The 14,047-nt window shown below is 38.7% G+C and overlaps 1 protein-coding gene across 1 annotated transcript in view; it reads right to left on the bottom strand.

Moving 5' to 3' along the window:
- LOC115440662 (centaurin-gamma-1A) overlaps positions 1 to 14,047 on the bottom strand; it is a 347,905-nt gene that overhangs the window by 53,332 nt on the left and 280,526 nt on the right. The window contains exons 2-3 of the mRNA XM_037440783.1: positions 11,695 to 11,841; positions 10,729 to 10,814 (exon numbers count right to left, since the gene is read on the bottom strand). Of these exons, the coding sequence (XP_037296680.1) occupies positions 10,729 to 10,814; positions 11,695 to 11,841 (233 nt within the window). The remainder of the gene's footprint in view (positions 1 to 10,728; positions 10,815 to 11,694; positions 11,842 to 14,047) is intronic.

The following is a 14,047-nucleotide window of genomic DNA, read 5'->3' as shown; positions in this document are numbered from 1 at the left end:
ACATAATCCTTTTGATAATAATTATCAATTTACAACACCAAGCATTTAGGTACAGACCACTCCAAATTTAATCCGAAATAAACAATATTACTTCAGTATAAACACTATAAATTTCCATATTTTATATCATGAGCCATAAAACAACCGTTAAATGCAACGTAACCCACTGGAGAGCTATGCAGCGCGGCGTGCAGGATGGCTCGCAGGACGCGCGGAACTAGGTCGCTTAGGGATGGGGTAGTTTATACCGGGAAGCAAAATTTTGTCGATATAAATAAGTCGATAGGAGCATGAGAAGTAATTACATCTTTAAACAGACGGATAAACAATTGTCCTTATTATTCAATAATTGTTATGTAATCTAACTATATCACCTGTCCTTCCTTTCCTCCGCCTGCCCTAGTTTCACTTCAGTCTAGGGTCAGGGTAACATACTTAAGGCGGCGCTCCGAGCAAAACGGCGCTAAGCGAATTTTTAGAAAATATCTATTGGAAATTTAAATACATATAGAAAAAAATTAAACATAATATTTTTACAATATGGTATCGTTACTTTGGTTGTTTAATATTTTTATAATGCATATATAGTTTCATTAATTTAATAATGAAAATGCCACTAAAATTGTTATTTCCGTGCATTTACTCCTAAAGTACACATCATATTTATTTCCAACGAATACTATTAGATAGACAATTTAATAAGAACATTTTGATAGTTTAAAATATTTAAAAAGACCAACTTTTTTACAACAATTATTAGTCAATCTTTGCAAATTCCCGCACGTTATTCGTGCGTATTAAATGTTTTGAAAGGATGCTCACGGCCGTTTGCTCAGAGGACGATATTAAATATATTTATGACTATCTATAACTTCAATAAAGCAATTACAGGTATCTATAGATAACTTCATATAAAGTAAATAACTGATTATCTTTATTACAGCCTTTAAGTGACTCATCACATCCGTAAATCTATAGAGATATAAAATGATCGATAAAAACAACTCAATATCTAAAACGAACATCGAAAAAATTAGTCATGCTGAAAAAGGTAGCCTCTCAAATATAAAAAGCGTTATTTAAGTGTGCATTTAAAACTCCATTTTTCATCTCGATTTGCGAAAAGTATCGATGGCGGATCGCATCCCTAGCTCGGCAATTACCGACCGGGAGCGCGCACAATGCCGTCCGTCCTGCCTGCAGGCTGCAGGACATGTTCACTGCACACATTTTCCGAACGTTTTCATTAACGGCTCTGCACGCGTCGCCTGCATGCCTCTGAAATATTCTTTTGAAGCGTCATTTGAGGGTTAATTTAGGTTTTTTTTGGCGAAATAATTGAATTCATACTCGAAATGTGTTTTTAAAAAATATGGTAAATGTTTTTGGAGGTTTTAAATGAGATACGCAGTTCAATGTTTGTTTTATTTATACAAACCCGACAGAGATGAAAGATTTATAGGTAAAAAGAAGGGATGATTGTTAAATTATTGAATGAACTAGACATTTTTTTTAAATCATAAGTCATGAAAGATATCAGATTATTAAGAACACTATTTATTCAGATTTACAATATTTCCAAAGTAGAGGAGTTTTGCAGCGCTTAAATTAATTGTTCTCCGATTAACGCGGGACAAAATCCAAACAGAAAACGTTACTTATGAATGCCCAAATGACCAACCAAAGAGATCATTTCCCAACACTATCACACCAAGTCAACTCAAACACCTAACAATACAAAACCAACCGCATCCTTGTACAGCGAAAACAGGGCAGTGTTATTAGCGAAACTGTCCACACCCTCAGTTAGAATAATAAAAGTACCCTTTTAAGAATCATTAGAAAAAAAAACCACATCCTTGTAAAGAACTAATAAAAAAAACTTCAACCTTCCGGACGTGCTCTCCCATTTCGCGGACGCACGAGCGCTCGCGCAGGAAATGGGTCGGCGGGCGCAATCCCGGCTCCCGGCGCTTGCCGGTGCAAGATTTTCAATTAAAATCCGGGACGGGATGAGCCGCTCGCGAGTTGCTTTTGATTCCGCGCGAGGGATTAGAGACATTTAGCGAACGAGGGAACGGTTTACGGCTGGTTTGTTAGAGTGGGAATAAAAACGCGCCAGGCGAATGGTTTAAGGAAAATTAACATTATAGTATTTTTAAAACGGAAGGATTGGGAATAGTTAAACAAGGGCTTTTTGTGGAGCCACGCGGGGGCACCCAGTGCTCCCAAAAGAAATTTCGATAATATTGAAAAAATTGGCATTAAAAAGTACGGGAAGGAAGGGTACAAAAAATTGTAGACTTTCTTTTGGGAATTAGCGTGTCTACAAAAATGTCCTCAGTAAAACTAACAGGATTTAAGTTGCCAACAAGAAAGCTTTATAAAAGGAGAGTCAATTTAGATGGCAACCTTGGTCCAACCCTTTCTGATACTGCAGAAAATACGGGCTTATATCGTTACCTTTGATAATTCAATAAAAAAAAAACATTATTCATAAAAGTAAATTATTTACTCTAATTAATTGATCTATTAGTCACTTTATTTATATGTAGAAATATCAAGTCTAAGGGCCGTAAAAGTCGCTCTCAAATTTAAGTAAATATAAAACTTGAGCTATTATTCGAACGCCCGTCATTAGCTGAGTTTGCGCCGAAGTAATCAAAACTCAGCTATCAAAACCCTTCTTATATTGTGACTTAAGACTTTATTTGAGATATTGATATCTGCTCATTAATTAGCGTCGTTCTTAAGATGCTATCTCTAACTTGAGAGCATCACAACGATTATCGATATCAGCGATTATTGATATCGCGATTGAGAGCGTAACTGAGTTTCATCTACGAATATGAGCCTTAAAGACATGCACTAAATACACTACACGTGTATCCCGTACAAATCCGTATAGCGCGTTTATTTTTGTACGCGGCTCGTACGAGTGACCCAATCGGGCATCTCAATTAGTTATCAAATTGACGAGGCGATGTTTCGGCGACGACCCTATGCGGGACTAGAGGGACCATGGGTTATGGGATATTTTATAGGAAGTGTTTTTGGTTGAGGATTTTTTTTGTATTTCTTATAAAATATCATAGTGTTCTCAAACCACAATATTTTGTCAAAAACATTCAAATAACTCGCTGGAACTAATCAAACGCATTATGGTAAGAGCCTAACAACTAATATCATTAAATTACTATATTTCACTTAGAATTTCATCATAATGGCTACAAAATTCATACACGTGTCCTATATTCAAGACACAACATGGCGAATCGATATCTAATCTGAACATGAACCATCCAATGCAATCCGCTCCAAGCCCGGTTTCAGAGGACAATTGCAATGTCGACCACAGCTTGATTGTCACTGGACGCACAATTTCAAAGGACTATTATATATGTAGGTACAATGAACTATAGTCATGCATATTATATAGATTTTCCATTTTAATCTCATTAAGTCTAGCATTAATAATGAATGAGAGCGTTATTCATTTTAAAAGAGAAAGAAATTTACACACTCACTCACGCCTTTCATCCGCGACGGGGTAGACAGAGGCGTAACTGGTGATTCGAGATGTGATAGGAGTCTATCGCAATATAGGGTAAAATTTCAGATTCCGGGCTAACATTGAGATAAAATCTCAAAATCATTATATATGACCCGGGGGTCGAACCCCAGACCGCAGTACTACAGTCGAACTGTAATATAAACAACTCCACCGGGACAGTCATTTTTAAATACTCCACTTATTTCGTAGTTTCTTATAGGCCATTTTTAATGATAACACCAGGATATTTTTAATAGCTTTGTTTTTTATTTTCACTACTATTTGTTCTCTTTGATTTTACAGATAAGTCTCATACAACTGTATTTTTACTTGATGTACTTAGTAATTTTTTTTCAATATTATTTACAAAACAGAAAATCTTCTCGTATACCACAGCTTTTTGTCCCTACAGCCCGCACGTCACGCGCCTCTATTTTTGGGACAGTTTATATCGAGACAATGGTTCCGCGGGACGCGGCTCGATCCCAGCTAATGTGGTGACGTCACGGGCCCGACCTCGCCGCTAGGGTTCACACCCGTACGGTAGATATAAAGTGTGGCGGTACAATTAGTTTACACACGCCATCTCATTAGCATCAATGGAACTACGAGAAAGCCTATGTGGTATTGACACAATTGTAGTGATTTATCGCATAGCAATCACGCAAGATGGCGATAAACGATCCTGGATTACGGTTACAGAATTTGAACGACGCGTTGCATATATACCACCACCGAATAGGAACCAACGGAGGGGCCGCAACATCTGCCTGACTGGAAATCTTTCCCTTCCTTGGAGGAACGTAACCATCTGTTCCTCTATAGCGGTGTCAACCTATATACCGCTAATGAAGTAATAATTTGTAAAAAAATATTAGCTATTTTTAATGTGGATGAAACATGTTAATCTCAATGAACAACCGTTATAGCTGCGAAACGGATATTAATCTCAGCGAAGCAAGGGCGTTTTAGTGTCGCACGTTGCTAGGTTATTGAAAAAAAAATCCTCATTTAAAATCGTCTCCATTTTCCTACCTCAGTAGAAAATAATTATAGAATAGAAGAATAACGATAGAAACTTATTTCTACATCTTTTAAAAAATAGTAGCAGCCCTACACGACACGGGGCGCGGGCCGGCCCCGGGTCACTAATACGATTGGAAAGCGTACAGATAAGAAAGGCTTAAGTTCTGCGAGTTCAATTAATTGGAATAATGGTCACATTAGCCTGCAGTAAGCCTTACTGCCAGGAGTATGCTGTTCCCCTAGTAACTTAGAATTGATTTTTTTACTTGTCTACGGTTGTGAGTGATTTGAATTGGTCTAGACCATTGATTCCCAAAGTAGTTCGGGGGACTCTTGACGGGCGTGACCAAAAAAGGAGCGTCCAGAATTTGTCAGAGGAGGTCCATGATTTTTTTTGTTTTGATTAAGTACTAAAATGTTGCCTTGACTTCATCTATCAATCTAGGCAGATAATATTGATAGGGGTCGCAATAGGCACGGTGACCCCAACATAGAAAGGAGTCTATGAGAAAAAAAGTTTGGGAATCTCTGGTCTAGACTTTAGTATTAGACTTAAAATGTGAACTTTGAGTTGAAGAACTATTAAAGTGCACTAAGTCTATCCCTTGGAGACAACGGGATGACAGCATTTATGTTTACATGTATTTGTGATTGTGACACTATATATTTTATTTTTATTTCCTTAGGAAGCAAACGAATGAATGGTCCGCCTGATGTTAAGCAGCATCCGTCGCCCTTGGGCTTTACAATGCCAGACGCACGGCCAAGCCGTTGTCCACAATCTACTCTAAAGTCTTTTACTGGTTCATAGGCGTACTTAGGAGAGAAAGGGTGGAGTTTGTAGACACTACAAGACTAAAAAATAAAATATATTATTTTCCATTATAGCCTTTAATTTCGGGCAGATACCCCCTAACGAATATATTAATTAACTCTACACAATATACATGAATAATTAACTGGCTAACGCCATTAACTGGGTCAATTAAAATTAATTAATTAAAAACTCTCAACGAAATTGCATCAGTGTTCAAATTAAACCCGAGTTCTATTTAACTTCAAATCTTACCAAGCCCGCAAGTAAAACAAACCGAAGTCACTCAGTCCACCACAACTAACAAACTAATTTAAAACTTAATTCCAAATAACGCCTGAAGGGGGCGCCGGGAACAATTCGACCCGGCACTGGAGAGCAGTGCGGCAATTAAACAGTGAATCTTATGTAAAATGGTATATAGTTTAAAATAAATTAATTAGTGTGTTCATATTGCAGAAAAAAATAGTGCTCATTATATTTTTTTAATTTTATTTTGTTAATCATTGTGCAATTATCTTACAATTAATATAAGTACTATTATACACACGCGAACATTGGCTCAGTTTCATGAAATTTTAAATTTATACTTTTTTCTGCTTGCAACACTATCTTATGAATACTTTAGGAAAATTGCATGCTTTGATACCCACCGATTTAAGAATTGCGATGTGCGATCGTAAATTCTTACATATTATAAAACAAAGCCTCTCGCCGTGTCTATCCTAGCGCGATAAACTAAAAGTACCAAACGGTTTCAATTAAAGGCATGGGGATAGTTTGAGACCCTGGGTCGGACATAGGCTACTTTTAAATATATACCGGAACTTTTAACATGAAAACCACATGCACGTGGGAGAAGTCGCGAGGAAAAACTAGTACATATCAGGTATAAGGAATTTCGTGATGTTGAGTATAGGGTTATAAAAATATATCCGGAAAGTTTACCCCGGAAAACCTCATTCACGTGGGCGAAGTCGCGAGGAGAAGCTAGTACTTACTAGGTACAAGAAATTTCGAAATGTTGAGTATAGGCTTATAAAAATATACCGGAAAATTTACCCCGGAAAACCTCATTCACGTGGACGACGTCGCGAGAAGCTAGTACATACTAATTACGAGAAATTTCGTGATGTTGAGTATATCGTATTGTTAAAGGGCGATGCTGATTCCATTGTGATGCAGGCTATACCAACGTGCCTGTGTCGGCTCGTGTCGGCGTTTAATTAACCGGGGGGCGTCCACGTTCGATTCTCGACGCTCTGCTCTGACGCTAAATAGCTTTCGGATTAGTTTCGGCCGTGCGCCCGACGTTGGCATTATCGAAATGTTTGGCGTTTCTGAATGGTGTATTGTTTTGGGTAGTATGTAAGATCCGAATTGTGTTCAAAGTAGACGTGGCTGCTCGAGCTCCGCGAAAGATGTTTGGTTGTGTAGAAATCTCACTGTGTTACTTTTGCCTTTTATATTTCTGGATAGAAAGTAACTTATCTAATAAAATAATAATATATAATAATAGCTGCCCTGTTTTATATACTTGCCCACTGCTGAGCACGGGCCTCCTCTACTACTGAGAGGGATTAGGCCTTAAGTCCACCACGCTGGCCTAGTGCGGATTGGTAGACTTCACACACCCTCAAACTTTGTATAAAGAACTTCTCAGATATGCAGGTGCCCTCACAATGTTTTCCTTCACCGTTCAAGCATACATGTAATATATGATTTTAAAAGTCAGAGGTGTGTGCCCTTGTTTTTTGAACGTGCGGACATTCGTCTCGGCAGTCAGTTTCACAACCAACTAATTTATTATAGCTTTTAAACCTCTCTATTAAAATATGTCAATTCAGATCATGATTTATCAGTGTGCCAAATTTCATTCAAGACCGTACAGCGGTTTTCGCATTTACTTTTGTTGGCAACACCGAAAAAAGAAGGACACGGAACGAGTTGAAGTTAGCGCGATTGTTGGCGTCTGACGGCCATAGAAGATTATTATGAGAAAAAAAGCGGACTCCTATTTTTAAATGGAGATACTTTCTACGAAACGTTTCGCTTGGGAAATCTTTGCCCTAATTATTGTAGTTCCACACGTAGCACCAACTCCTGTCGTGTGTTTTGTTGATGTACACTTCTAACAAATAATCAAGCATCTTGAAAATGTATCGCATTTATTCATTTTTTATTATTCTAGAACACAAATTGGCTACATTCGTACTTCGCCCTGATGATTGTAACGTGTTCTTTGAATGCGATGTCGACCGGTAAGAATCATTGCAATCTCCCACTATTGCAGTGGAAATATCCTGCCGCTTTCACAAACCCCTTTCCTCCACAAACATCAGGCAAAGTATGCAAAATTCTTTGAACAATGTGTTCATTTTATTTCATTATCTTATTAAGTCCATCAATCATACATAAATGAATAACATATAATGACTATGACCATTTATCATGAAGTGAATTAATACCCTTAGGCCTACCTCCAACCACATAGAAAAACAAAACTCTACCCTTATAAAATTATCTCAACCATTTGTTACATACTTGTAAATCCTTAGAAACCGCAATAGCTCGTTGAGTACAAGAAGGCACGAACATAAAACATTACCGACGGCTTTAAATAACGTAAAACGTCTGTTAACCGACAAATTCCCCTTTTATAGCGCAAATCGATAGGAGCATCCTGGCGCGCGGTGCGTTTCCGTTGTCGGCCGACATCGTTCGGCAATCCACGACATCGGGAGAGCTTTTGCTTGTGTTATATTATGCTTGTAAAATATATAGTTAATCAGTCTTACTTATAAAAAATTCGCAAAGCTATGCGTAGTTAAAACACCAATTAACTCGATAAGCTGTAAGCTAAAACCCGCAATCTTGCCTCTTAATAAGATTTAAATCAGGAAACCGGTGCTGTTTTTGACAGCTCTTTAAGCAATTCTTAATCACCTCTTAACGCTAAAACAAGTTTATAAGTAAGACTGAATGACACACGTATTTGTTTAAAAAGTTTCATTAATTCTACATAAAGAGACAAGGGATAAGCTTTACTACATATTCACGAATTTAAGTTAATTTAATCTAATCTCAGTAAATTAATTTTTTGTCCTTCAGAAGACGAAGACGAACAAGCCGGTCGCCCGACAATTCTATGAACATGACCGTCTATAGACACTTGCCCTTTGGCCTTGTGTTCCTTACCCTTTTTTTTTTGGTTTCGCGGAGAATGTCTCTTATTACTACCGCCCAGCCTTCGTGGGAGGTGACTGAGCGGTTATGCTGGGGTAACCGTGCCATACGGCCCGGCATTGAGCCGCCCGGATTCCGCCGAACTCCGCGGTGGCCCTCTTCGGCGCATTAGGAACGGCTGCGGGCTTCCTCTGACAGAGTTGTCTAAGTCTTCGTCCTTGTCCACCTCGTTCCACCTTGCGGCCCGTCTCCTATGGGAGGGGGGGGGGGGGTTCTTAGAAGCCCCCGCGCACCGAAGGACGCCCTCGGCGTCTACGGCAGCATGAAGCCAACTACACACTGCCGTCTATCCCGGGGGTCACCACAATGTGCTAAACATGCACAGCCTACACCAGCGGCGAACAGCCCCCTGCTGGCCGCCGGCGACCCCCCCGAATGGCCCCTATTAGTCGCCTTTTACGACAGGCAGGGGATACCGTGGTGGAATTCTCCAAACGCCCCCAGTCCACAGGGCGGTTGTGTTCCTTACCCTGCGATATTAATAAACAATGACGTGATTACGAAATTTTAATAATATTACTCGCTATAACGTATCGTAAGCATCCCTATAGTGGAAACACACATCCGATACTGGGTCAAACGAATTTCGAAACACTTGTGTACTTGTGTACAGACAAGTCATCCCCCTGTCTCCCCTCGCATGTAATTTACGAATGCATGAACATTCGTGTGCAGCTCGCACGCGATGGCTCCATGTCGTGTTCGCTTGTACCGAGACGCTATTGTGAATTATAGAAGAAGTAATGTTAAGACTGCCTCGGTGGCGTAGTTGTACTGCATGCGCGGTACGGCGGCGCTCTGAGGTCCTGGGTTTGAACGCAGAGTCGGGCAAAGTGATATTTGGGTTTTTCTGCTCAGTATCAGCCCGGAGTCTGGAATTTGTGCCTGATATTGCGATAGGCTCGCCCCTATCACATCATGGGACTGAACACACTTGGCGAAAAGTGGGTGCCCTGATTGCGCCTCTGCATACCCCTTCGGGGATTAAATGCGTGATGTTGTTGTTGTTGTGTAATGTTAAGAAATAAAAGGGAACTGAATTATCTTTTTTAAATTTTAAGCATATTCTAAGATGTATATAATGCCGAAACTGATCGCATATTACCCTTATTGGGACCCAGAGTCCTTTTAAAAACATTGCAGAAATGTCACGCTCCATAATGCCAATTTATCGCAGAAATAGACATTGACTATGTGACTTTTTTTTGCTATTGTATCTAGTCAGATTCTCTCATACAAGAGACTGATTCCCAAGTCAATATAATCGTCGAAACCTATATAACTATATCTATCTATGATATATATCGAGTATATAGTAAAAGTATCTTTCCAGATGGATCTCTTAGAATCTTTCTCCATCAGCTCTAAATTCCAATAGACTTAAAAACCTTGTATTTAAGATACAGAATACAAACAAAACTTGTAATAATGACTATAGCTACGGTTAGGACTTAATCTAGATTGCACTCCAAAATTTGTGCCTAAATCATGTACTCAATAATCAATCAATAATATTGCAATAAATTATAATTTATGTGCAAAATCTTACTGTAGCATAAGTAGCACATTCCTGTTCAAAAATGTCATTTCTATGAACATTGTATATCTGTAAAACATCTTTGAATATTTCATCGGTGATTTGATCGATTTCATATTTATATGCCAATTATGGGGGTAGTAATGAGAGTGGGTGGTCCCCCCACCAATGGTTATAATGTACGTTATCCCTTCGCTATGCTATGCTACTTACATATTGTATTGGAATCGTACTGGTTAATTTTTAACAGACTACAAAGTTGATGGAAAATCGATACTCATTTGAAATTTATGAAAACACTCTGGGCTTAGGCGGAGGGTTTTTTTTTTCTGATAATTCGTATACATACATAATATAATGCTTTTATCGTCGAAGAGGTAAACAAACATAAAATCTATAGAAAATCGAAATTTGTTTATGTGAGTCCGAACTCCGAATGCTTTATTTCGGACTTTATTTAAACGCAAAATGAATTTCATCGTGAAATTTTCAAGTTTTGTCACTTTGTTATTTAATTAGTAAAATTAATTCCTGTTCTATTGAAACATTTACCTGCATTTCCGGAGAGCCTCCCTCGTCGCGTATGAGCAGAAGGTAGCTGTGTCCGTCAATAATAACTTCCTTCTTGAAGCGACCGCCTACAACAAACAATTTTTAAGTTTATTGTTTATTTTATTTATTTTTTTAGCACTTCATATACAAAAGTACTTATACAGGCAGACTTTATGCCATAGGCATTCTTTACTAGTCAACCTGAAGGTGGTGCATGATAATTCGGACTCGTTAGAGGCTAACATTCTTGTGACGAAAAGAATTGGCCAAAATAGAGGCAAAGTGGCCACAGAAGATATTTTAAAATGTCTCTCTATTTATGTTAGAGAGCATTTCTTTGTAATAAAATACATATTTGTAATTGGTAAGTACTTGATTTGAGAGGATAAGTAGCATTGTTCCCTCTCACAAGTATCCCAACTCTTGCATCTCCCAGACAATTAGCTATCCACACCCTAAATATCCAATCAATCTCGAAACATACGCTTTAGATAGCTACATCGCAATAATAATATTATACTGATGGAGCTTGTAAACACTGCTAGGCAAATATAATTGTCTAATAACTCGAAGCGTTGTGACTCGTATGCTCAGTGCCCGAGAGGACTCATTGAACGTGTGCAAACAAATGGTTCGAGTCCTCTGTCCTACACACGAATAAAACGTTTGTATGGGCTTTATCAGCGCATTACCCAAGCGGGGTCGGTGAACTAAGCCTTTGTTATCGGCTGATAGCGCCACCTGTTATGAGAGTAGTTTAACTTTAAAGTGACGCCTAGTAGCTCCACAGCAAATTACAATTATAGAGACATCTAGCGGCGAAATGACAAACTTGAATTTAATGCCTCCTGTTGGCTATATTTGAAACTACATTTAAGTTCAGCGACATTTAGTACGCATGACACACCAAGTCATATAATACATCCATTCGACACTAGGTGGCACTATACTCGAATATGAACTTACCTTCAGGGCTTTCCTCTTGCATGTAAGCCCCCGTTAAGTACCGATGCACTAATGCCGATTTACCGCTGTCAGGTGATCCCAGTACACCGACCCGCAGCTCCGTTACGCCCCGTGACGCGGTCCATTCTTGGCTGTTTACGAAGGAATCTGTAAAGATAGAAAGGAATATTTTAGTACATGAAGTCAGATTCGTGATACAAGCGCCACCTATCGGTAAATATTCCAACTAGCAAAGTTGTTACTAAAAGCTAACAGGTGGCGCTTTATAAAAAAAACTATTTCGCAACTTGGCGCTTAACTTTATATTGTTTTTCGCAGATCTTTCCTGCGATAATACCGTTCAGAATTAATTATAATAGGTATTTTTTCAGTCGGCGCGACAAGTTAAATCAAAAAGTAAACACTCATGAAGCAGATTCTAAAAAATAAAATTTATGTTGCCTATTACGTATTGATTATAATCATTATATCATCAATAGACTTGCAAATATACCATGTATGTAGATATGTTTTTCCTACGCCCGACGGGGGTAGCAGCGCATTTTGGCAAACGTCATTCGTGCGATATCCATCGCATCGTAATCCATAATTAACTTGAACCGGTTAATCAAAACAAACAAAGTCAATCAAACGAAGCGAACATTAATTAAATTAATAAAAACGCCTCATTTAGTAATTTGGTGTAAAACAACTTTCACTGGACGAGACGGGCGCGGCGGGCGAGCCGGGCACTTCCTTATGTCAGTTAGATAAAACCCTGGAACCGGTTGTGTCATATTGTTTCATTAAAGCTTGAACGTAACTTAATCGGCACAGGAAACCGTCTGATATAGCCGCTCGGTTAACATAAATCTCGTTTCAATATTGATTCAAGTGTTGCGTTAATATTTTTCCTTTTACTAGACTGTTATAAAATAATGCAACAAATGTATATCTAATTTATTTTCGTGCAAATATGCGTATTATAAGTTAATATGATGGGTATTAGAAATAATAAATGAAAGGTATGACAGAAGTTTTAGTGAATTTTGTAATTATTAGTTCTTATGTCTAAATTGATTTCAGTCTCCTCATATATGTGCGATAGGGAATTGATTGTCATAAAAAAGATCGCGTAAATTATTCATTCTCTAAATGACTATACCACAAGCGCAGTCATGTTTCCAGCCTAGCACTCGCGAAGGGTCTATACAACCCGATTCTTACCAGCTTCTCTTTATGTAGTTAGATTCTAATTATCATTGGAACAACTTGCATATCGCCTTTATGAATATTAGTTGTGGCTATATGTTGTGACCTGCATACCTAAGAAGTTCTCTATAGGAATTTCGAAGGTGTGTGAAGTCTACCAATCCGCACTAGGCCAGCGTGGTGGACTAAGGCCTAATCCCTCTCAGTAGTAGAGGAGGCCCGTGCTCAGCAGTGGGCGAGTATATAATACAGGGCTGATATTATTATTATTTATTATTATATGTTGTGTCGAGTTCCCTTTTGTAAAATTTCATCTTTAGCCATTGCAGCGTTGTCAGCCTTTCGAGGAAATCAACCACTGCGACTTATTGTTACTGTGTGCATATTCAAAAAAACAAGCTCTTAGTTTTGTGACGTCCCGCGGGTCAAACAGAACTCAGTAATAGGTGAGTAAGCAAATATTTATTTTGTTTCCCAGAAGGTCTATACTCGTGCAGTCGTAATAGTATGTAAATACATTATGGATGTAAATAAATAATAAATATATGATGAGTCTTAAAAGGTTTATGAAATATCTATTCCTACATTTAGAAGGGAAGAAATATTGCAAATATATTTGATAAGAATGTATGGAAAAGGATGTTAATAAATAACAATAATATTATGTCGCATCGCCTGTTTTCTTTAAGAGTTTATAATAGTTTTTGTCACCGAATTAACAGTACTATTAAATCAACCTACAGCTAAACACCTCAAACTAACCCAGGGCCGGCTCTTCCGTAGGGCGAACGGAGCGGCCGCTCCAGGTGCCAAGGGTCGGGAGGCGTTCTCTGACCTTATGTGGAGACTGGAGAAGGCTCGTAGGTGGCCGCGGTGCCTTTAGCATCTTTAGGGTGGAGTGGGCTGATCGTATTCCTTAGGCCGTAAGGTCCTAGGGAAGCCGTCTAGAAAGGCGTCACAAGTAAAAACTTCCGAGGCACCAAAAAAAATTGGCCAGAAAAAAGAGGAGCGCAATAAAATATTTCTCCCAGCCCGCCCCAAATAGATAATGCCGGTCCTAAACGAACCACCAAGGAAACAAACCCCAAGACATACTCCCCTAATCCAAATCAATCATTAATTAAACCCGCCAACAGTAACCTGACCCGCGTTGTCACATTAT

The sequence above is a fragment of the Manduca sexta genome, chromosome 20 (genome assembly GCF_014839805.1).
Source record: "Manduca sexta isolate Smith_Timp_Sample1 chromosome 20, JHU_Msex_v1.0, whole genome shotgun sequence".
In the NCBI taxonomy this organism is placed as follows: domain Eukaryota; kingdom Metazoa; phylum Arthropoda; class Insecta; order Lepidoptera; family Sphingidae; genus Manduca; species Manduca sexta.
This window is presented reverse-complemented; position numbering and strand designations above follow the sequence as displayed.